A 9,254-nucleotide genomic window follows, 5' to 3' on the forward strand; every position below is an offset into this window, starting at 1 on the left:
CGAGTCTCGATCACGTTCAAACACAAAGATATGCAATGCTTACTTGTAGATCAAAGCAGCGCTGTTAATTGAATGCTAACGTCCTAGCTTGATGGAAAAAAAAACATCTAACACCACAGCCAAAGCTAGTGTGTGTGTGTATATATACACTGTGTACATATCATATCTCCAGAGCCTGGGTGATAGAAATTCCGAGACAGCTCATGGCACCATTTTTTTACAAACACCCAAAGTCCAGTGTTAACCATTTAAGCCCACTCTGCATTGGCGCATTAGCCTAGTGACGCCACCGCAGCATGAGTAACAAATGTGCCGTTGAAGCACTTTTTAAAGAGGCACCTCATCTCCCAATTAGCCCCTAATGTTGGCCCTCTCGTTTCCCTTTATTTTCCAGCCTTACCTCACCTCCATCCATTCCCCGTATCCTCATTAATCCCTTCCCCTCCCCCTGGCCCCTTTCCACCTCCCACTCCAAGGAGTATGACAGATCACCCTGTCACTACACATCCCAAAGTCCTTTTAAACAATGCGGCTAAACCTCCGTTTGTAAGGTTAATGACAATGAAACAATAATTACAGCAGAGCAGCAGTGGTAGGTAGGATACACACTTAATCTAGTGGGGCGGCCCCTCTACCCCCTCGTTATTAGTTTATCCACTGTGTCCGTGTCACTCGGAATTAATCCGCCCGGCTGACGGCTGTGTTTTATTTATCTTGCAAATGGTTCGCTTGCTTGTGGCGTTCCCCGGTAATGTTTGCTAGTAGCGGAGGTGGCGAGAGGTTGTCGGGCGCCTGGCCTGACAACCCCGCCTGGTTAAATTATGGCTGACAGGAGAGATAGTAAATTATGGCATTGTTATGGGCAGACGCCTTTGTCAGATTAAAACAAAACAGGCAATTATACAATTAGCTGCAGCGCTAGTATTAACGCGCGCTGAGAGAGAAAGAGAGCTAGAGAGAGAGAGAGGCTGGGAGGATTTGCATAGAGGACTAGGGAGGGAAGAACATACACATACTTTCACTAATCATCACCTATCATGTCCAATGACCCAGTCTGTTTGGCAGAGAACCGAGAGATCCCGCCCTCCTCACTTAGGCAAACAAGGCTAATATCAGTCATTAATATCCCTATGGGCTGTTAGCTGTACAGTGATCGACAGTTGTGTTCTGGGTGTGTGGAATAGGGGGATCTGTGACCCGGATAGAACTAAGATGTCATAATGGGGGTTATCATTCTTTCTAGGCTTTATCACTTAATGCCATTCAATAAACACATACATTATATACAGTATGTGCATCTTGGCCTAATAGATTTAGGCTACAATTCGTAGGCTGGCTACGCTTGAGGCAAATTCACCAAGGGCAGAAGCGTTGCAAACAGCCAACCCATGTATGTATCACTGTGCTCGCAGCGAAGAGACTACTGGCTGGCCGTGGCGTTGGAGTTGAACCCTGGGAACCACATTGATCCACCAATCGGCTTGCATGCAGTTGCCCAGAAGACACCAGGGAATTCCCTATTGAATCCCCCTCGGCTGCTCTCTCACATCCCCAACCCATCCCCTTCTAGCCACTACAAGGGAGGTTATGCACCAGTTGTGATCTGAGAATGTCTTGAACCTTGTGGCTTTCCTCCTCCGCATATTCTGTTTCTCTCCCTCCTTTTCTCTCATTCTTTTTCTTTTATCGCTCCATGAATAATGTATTTGGGTAGTGAGTGGTGGCGAGAGGTGCATGGGGATGGGGTTCACAAATGCCTGGAGCCATCCCATCAGAGGGTTTGGGCTCTACCCTGCTCCGCTCCCATTGGCTCTCTGGTGGCAAGGTCGGAGGTCATTGGTTGAGACAACCAGCACCACTTCCTGCATGGTGATGATGGGTCACAGAAGTGGGTAGAGCCCAGGCGTGGAGAGGAGGACATTTGTGAGAGAGCGGCACTTTGTGATCAACGCTTAGCTAACACCATGTTCTCATTTAAACTGAATGTTTCGTATGTGAGAGAGAACACACTTTAAAGATAGTGACGCTTTAGATTATTTTCCTCATGTCCTACATAGTATATTTGATTGGTGAAAGGATAGTTCACTTCCGATTCAAATGATACATAACACCATTATCTACTACACTTCTGTATTACAGCTCAAAGGAAAAAGCAATGTGCTGTCTTAGGAAACAGTCGAGAAACAGTCAGTCTCTGTATGTCAGATAAGCGGAGATAGCAAGAGACTCTCTCGTTTCAAGAGAAGTGAAGAAGATCAACTACAGAAAGAGGGGGGGAGGAGAGGGAGAGGGAGGGCAGGGGAGGGAGTGGGGGAGGCGCAGCGAAGAAGAGAGAGAGGGGGAGGGGGAATGAGAGAGAGACAGAAAGAGAGAGGAGTGGGAGGGCCAGAGAGAGAAGAGATAGATAAATGAGCCAAGGAGAAAGAAGAGTGGACTCCTGGTGACCCTGAGGGAGGGATCCCCACAGCCCAGGCCTGGAGAATCATCCTGTTTTCCATATAACATCCCAGCCGCCCCTTTTAAAAAGACACCTAGCGTCTAAACCAGGTGGGGATTCAATAAAAGTCTACACATGGCCCTTCTGCTCGGCACATTGTAATTCTTATTAGAAGTTGGGAGGAAGGCAGATCAGATATGAATCGAGGTTGATGCCTTTCCGTTATTCAATTAAAACAGGCATTGTAGTGTATTGCACCGCATGGTCAATATGATGCTGATCAAGTGCCAGAGACTCCTTCAGAGCTGGAATGACTGGGGGGTGCTCTCTCTGCAGTGTGAGTGAATGTGACGAGGTTTAAGGACTGCTTTTTCACTGAGAACCAGACACAGTGATCGAAGCAAACTAGCCCAGAGATACCCTGGCCGCCGTCCTGTCTGTGTTGCTCTCAGACCGATTTAACTCTCAAGGCTTTGGTAAAAATTCATGATCGACATGTCGGTATGTTGCCCAGGGCGCTAATTGAGTGTGGTGAAATTCATAGTGGTGGTTGCATCGGGCGGTTTAGGAGCCTTTCTGGACCAGGATAGATAGGAGTGGTCACTCTCTGACATCCCAGGTGGCCCAGGGCGAGCTGTTCCCAGGGCTCTCTCTCTCTCTCTCTCCTCTCTCTCTCTCTCTCTCCCTCTCTCTCTCTCTCTCTCTCTCTCTCTCTCTCTCTCTCTCTCTCTCTCTCTCCTCTCCCCCTCCTGTATCTCTCTCTCTCTCTCTCTCTCTCTCTCTCTCTCCTATCTCTCTCGCTCTCTCTCTCTCTCTCTCTCTCTCTCTCTCTCTCTCTCTCTCTCCTCTCTCTCTCTCTCTCTCTCTCTCTCTCTCTCTCTCTCTCTCTCTCTCTCTCTCTCTCTCTCTCTCTCTCTCTCTCTCTCTCTCCGCCACCTCTCTCTCTCTCCTCTCTCTCTCTCCTCCCTCCCTCCCTCCCTCTCTCTCTCTCTCCCTAAGCTCCCCAAAGAGTGTCTGGTAACCTCTGGTTCACCTTTTGTTTGAAAGCTTGTCCCTCCGCATCCCTTCAAAGGGAATGAGACGGGTGCTGGCCACGGCCCAGCAGAGGGGTGCAGATGGGGCGGCACATGGGGGGAAGCCACATTTCGGGGCCTCTGTAAGAGTGGAGTAAAAAAAAAAGAAGTTGGAGCGGCCCAGGCTTCAGATCAGAACCTTTCAAGAAGCTCCCTTGTGAGGTTAAATCTTAGCACCGTCTGGCCGGGCTTTGGACTGATCTGGTTGAATTCGCTGTCTCTTTTCACAAGGCATCCAAGCTAACGTTTTGGCTAGCCAGCCTCTCTGTGTGCATGTGCCGATCTCGGTCGACAGTGTAAAACTCCGTGGACCCAGAACGCACCCTGGGGACTCCCGCTGAGAAGTGAGGGAGCAATAATAAATGAGAGAAAAGAGAGAGGGAGGGAGAGAAAGGAGGTGGGAAAGATGGAGCCACTGATGGTAAGCACATTTGAGGATGATTAAGGTGTGAGTGCAGCGTTGACACAGCGGCCCGGCCAGTCTGTCCTGGGCCTGGGAGACAGATGTAGGGGGCCGCTGTTCCTCCTCCAGGGGCTGAGTGGAGCAGTGAGGCGGCTGAGAAATGGCCTGTCTGTTCAGGGGGTGGAGGGAAGAGCGCTGCCTTTGGTGTGATGGCCTCCTTTTCTCTCCCTCTTATATCAAGAATCTCCTTTGTCGTGATGGGACTATTTTTGGTAAGGACCACGGGAGGAAAGAGGTGCATAACAATGCTCCACAATTTGGTCCTTGGCTCTACTTCGGTGGCTACAGTGTATTTGTAGTTGTATTCTGATGTATGTATGTGTGTCTGTTCTCCTCAGTGTAATACCCCCCTCCTAACAGCCATTGTCCTTAAGCAGTTGAAAGAGAGTACAAACCGGATCTGTTTGAAGATTGCCCTGCTGGAAAGCGAGGACAAGTAAAAACATTGATACTTGTTATTTGTTGCGTTTTCACCTAATATGGACTAATGAGGACTAAATGAGGTTCCAACCTTCACTAATCATCATAACTAATCTCCATATTCAGTTTCTGCTCATATATTGGCAACAGAGAAAGCCAAGGTGTAATGAATTATACTTTAATACAATTCTTCAAAGCCAACAAAACATCAATCATACATCTGGTCATTTTAGGGGTAAAAATGCACCAAATATGATTTCTTATTCCATTCTTACCTGTGATGAACCTCAAATAATTGAATACAGACAACCAATTCCCTACACAGTGCTTATATTGAACTGAAATAACTGAGCACTAGACTGACTGATAAAAATAGACAAAAACACACAGAATGTACTATATCTATCTGTACCCGGTTGCTTTTCCAGTGTCTCCCATCATCCTCCTGGCAGTAGTAGTGGTGTCTATAACACACAGACAGACACACACCATTAGGTGGAGCTCTCTGCCTACTGTGTTTCTACTAGGCTAGCATGCAGAGAGAGGAGAGGGAGAGAATAAGCTAATCGACTCTTTTACTTAATGTGATTGGAGAGCCATTATTGACATGCTGTCCAGGAAGATGCAAGACCATTAACTCAACCCCGCACCACTCCTCCCTCCCTGGTTCCCGGCAGCTTGTCTGTACCCTATTTCACTGTGCCTGGCCTCCCTGCCTGCCTACCTCCCTGCCCTGTCCTGCCTTCACACACACAGAGGCCCCTAGACAGGAGTAGAGTGGTCCCCAAGAGAAGTAATGTTTTTGTCATTTGTTACTGGGAGTCGTTGTAGCTGTCTTGCAAAAATTCCACCATGCTTTGAGCAGCACACGGTACACTGGCTTATCAGAGCACACTGGCCACCCGGCAACCAGACGTGGCATGTAGAAGTAGTGCTATACATATGGCTGTGTTGTTCACTCTAATCCACCCAGAGAAATAGGCAGAGAGTAGTACAAGCTGTAAACATGACTGGTCCAACGAGGAACAATAGATCGGATCGAATTGTATCGCATGTTTGACGGGGGAAATCTTTTTTGTTGGTGTTTGCTTTGAAATTACTAACATGAAATGCGATACAACAGGATTCGGTTCAAGTGAGCCATAATGTCCACGAGGAAAGGAAAAGGTATACTTGGTAGAAATTATCCCCCCGTTTCAAATTACAATGGTTCAGCCGCTCTGGGTTTTAATGGCCTCATTGGGATTGTTGCTTGGGCATGCGGGTCGGCCCATTCATCTTTGAAGAGGTGGGTGGCACTGTTGCTGCAGTGTGATTTACATCTACACCCCACCTGTGTGCCAGAACACATCTATCCCTGTGGCACAGCAGCTCACATAGCCAGCGGCGCTCGGAGAATGTGTGTGTGTGTGTGTGTGTGTGTTCTGTGTGTGTGGCGCAAGTATCTGTTAGTATGCATTTGCGCCACAATGTGTGTTTTTCTTGTGTGTGTTGGTCTACATTGCCGTGTTTGTGTGTGTGTGTGTGTGGTTTGTGTGTGTGTGTGTGTGTGGGGGATCTCAGGGGCACTGTTCCAGGTCTCTGGGCCTGTCTACTGTCATAAGTTCCATAGTGGTGATTGCATACTGCAAAAATAAGCATCATCATCTGTCCAGCCTCTCTGCACTGTAACGTATAAGCATGAAGAAAAAGCTACAGACCATCAAAACACACACAAGACCCCAGAAATAAAATCAAGCAACATTTTGTTGTTGTTGCCATTTGCGTTGCGTGTAAGCACATGTATTAAATTCCATGAATAGCTTTCGTTTTGACAGCTTAAAATGAAAGTGAAGTCGGTTTGAAAGGTAGAGGAAAAAAGACTGGAACCGAATCAGGACGCTGATAGAGAAGAGGAAAACAAAGCGAAAGCCGGGACGCCAGGCGTGGGCGGTGGAGAGTGGAGTCTTTCGTAGACTTGTAAAGGCAGTGTGTTTGATCCATCCATCCACACACACATCTGGTCTTAAACACACACTATCCATTTCACTGGACCTTTCTACTTTCTGATTTTCATTGTTCCTCACGGTCTACTAAACCCTCCTCTTCTCCCTGGAGAGCCACTTTAACTTCACCATTCCTCGCTTCGTTCCCTTCATTCATTCCCTACGTTTTCAACCTCGCTCAATATGTGAAATGACAGGCCGCTATAATACACAGGTTTGTGGGTGTGGTTTCCACTCTCTGGGTGGTTTTAAAGGACTACCAGGATACTTCAAATGTTCTGCTTTAAACTCCTACATGTGTTTTTATGGCAGACGCATGTAGTCCACCTTAGCTCCACTGGCCTTAGCTCTCCTACTCTAGTCTACGCGGTAGAACTACAGATCCCAGTGGCACAGAGCTGCAAAATGAAAGCTATTTTGGCTCAATAGTGAGCTCCGGGAGGATCACACAACCCTTAACAAGTTCATTGTTTATTTATTGTTGGGAGGCAGGAACCTTACCCCTGTGATTCCTGGTAAGGGACCAGAGACTGGACGCAGAGGACTGTCAACTCCCCATAACTAGCCGGTAATCTCTCCTTTAATAAATGTCAACTCTGTGACCCTCTGGCCAATCACAGGGGCGGCACGGTGGGTCGGCGGCCACACAATGTCTGGGGCTGGCCCTGTGACACGGAGGGGAAGTGGAGAGGTAGACAATGTTTGTTCAGGAGGGACACATGGGGGCCACCTGGACACAAGTTCCAGGACCAAGGGAGGAAAACATAACCTAGAGGTGAACGTGTGTGTGTGTGTGTGTCTGTGTGTGTGTGTGTGTGTCTGTATTTTGTGTGTGTGTGTGTGTGTGTGTGTCTGTATCTGTGTCTGTGTCTGTGTGTGCATGCGTGCCACTGCATTGTGAGACATAAGCATTTGCATATCAAAATCCAGTATGAACACACATGTAACGGTATGTAGTGTGTAGTACATGTGTGTAACTACGTCTGTGAGTGAGTGTGTGTATGTAATACTAAGAAGCATTGTTTGGTTCTGTCTCGTTTGGCAGTGCTGTGTAGTTCAGTGCAGGGGGGCTATCGATCCCTGTGGCCCTGTGGTGTGGGGGTTCGGTCAGTAAACTCATTGAGCCGGGCACCCTCTGTTCCCCCTCTGCCCCCCGCGAGCTGCAAGCTAAACAGCCATCACAGAAACTCAACGGCCAGACTGGGCCAGCCCCTAGTCCTGCTAGCCCAGTACCTTCCCTCCCGCTAGGTCCCTCGAGGCTAACATAAGCTGAATCGAATTCGGCGTGGGCATCTCACACCAGTCTGAACCTGTTGTTGCCAGGGCTAGCGTGTTAGCGCTAAATGTCTCTCCCATACTCAAGCCAAGAGGGACCAGATGGCAAAGAGTGGATTAGCTAATGTCCAGGTCCTCTCAGGTCTGTCGGGGTGGCTAGTGTTAGTGTTAGCGATAGCCGCTAAAGGAACGTGGTTCTGTACGGCTGGCTTAGAGGTGGCGGGGAGAGGGGGTGAAGCCTGAGTGGGAGCTCCTGATGAGTTCTGGGATGAACTCCCTACTTCCTTAAATGCGGAGAGGAGGAGAGAGGAGGGTGGATATGTAATTTAGAGCAATTAGTGGATAACGGAAGAGACCAGAGGATGGGGTGATAGTGTTTTTTATTTAGCTATTGACCAGCCGGAGGGTTGGTGGGGTTGGGTAACAAATGTCCTCTGCTCACCTTGTCTGAAGTGTGTGTGATTGATTTCTATTACGGTGGTATTTGGCAATGTGTAGGCCAGGCCCCTGACAGAGCGTGGATGGGAGCACAGCTTAGGATGGAGGGGCAGGGAAGAGGTGGAGGGATGTGAGGAGAGAGGTGAAGATGAGGTCAAGAGGGGGAGTGGACAAGCGTTTCCACTAGAACGTCCATATATTGATCTAGCTTTGTCACAAATCAGCTTTCCTACCTTCTGGTATCTGCCTAGTTTTAGTTATTCAATGAGTCGGTCTGTAAATGCATCTCCTCCTAATGTAAATTCATCCAAACTCAGTTCAAGTCCTTGAAACATTATTTGTACTTTTCATTTTCTTTGTTACTTTGTTTTGGTAGTTTCACCAAGAGCTTAGCTTGATTTAGACTCGTTCCGGAGGTTTTAGTAGCGGTACTATTGAGAACATAAGGCTCGATTCTAGTCGGGAATCACACCGTGTCAACAATACTCATGCCCAATGAATCAACTGGGAATCTGTGTATGTATAATGACATATTTGGTACTTCTATGAACTCTATTGGAGTCGTGTGGAGTCATAGGCCCTCACTGGATACATGGCTGGGTGCCCATTGGCTGAGGTACCAAGCACTATTTGTCCCTCACTGGTTCCCTCTCGGCTCATGTCTGACTGCCACTTTTTAGCTTTCCTGTCAGTGGAAGCCAAAGACAAAATCCCAATGGACCTTAAATGGACAATAAAGTTGGGAACTTGGAACATGACGATCACTGCTAGCTAAGGGTACTTGAGTTGGATTTGACAACTGGTCTGGGGCCAGAAAAAATGAGGGCTTAGTGACAGAGCTATTTTTTAAATCGTGATCTAAGGACAGTTTTTAATACCTAGAGATGAGGAGGGACTACTGTATGCAGGTGGTTGACTTTGGAGAAAATACAAGGTTTGGAAAGCAAAACATTTTGGGAAAGTGTGAGCAACAGTCTTTCTCTCACTCACACACACATACACATGCTGGGCATGTCGGGCCAGGTTGGCCTGTGTGTGTGCGCGTCGGCAGTCCTCTGGGTGGAGATGTGGGGTGTGGGTGCAGTGGAAGAGTGCCCTGCGAGCGTGCTGCTTTGAAGTGGAGGGGCAGTGAGACGTACAGCACAGGTGTAGCCATGTAATCC

The 9,254-nt window shown here is 48.0% G+C and overlaps 1 protein-coding gene across 1 annotated transcript in view; it reads right to left on the reverse strand.

Annotated features, from left to right (window-relative positions):
• Window positions 1-6,992: 6,992 nt before the first annotated feature.
• LOC121580829 (zinc finger protein basonuclin-2) overlaps window positions 6,993-9,254 on the reverse strand; it is a 43,716-nt gene continuing 41,454 nt past the window's right edge. The window contains exon 4 of the mRNA XM_045222563.1: window positions 6,993-7,043. Coding sequence (XP_045078498.1) covers window positions 6,993-7,043 — 51 coding nt within the window. The remainder of the gene's footprint in view (window positions 7,044-9,254) is intronic.

The sequence above is a fragment of the Coregonus clupeaformis genome, chromosome 1, assembly GCF_020615455.1.
Source record: "Coregonus clupeaformis isolate EN_2021a chromosome 1, ASM2061545v1, whole genome shotgun sequence".
Classification (NCBI taxonomy): Eukaryota; Metazoa; Chordata; class Actinopteri; order Salmoniformes; family Salmonidae; genus Coregonus; species Coregonus clupeaformis.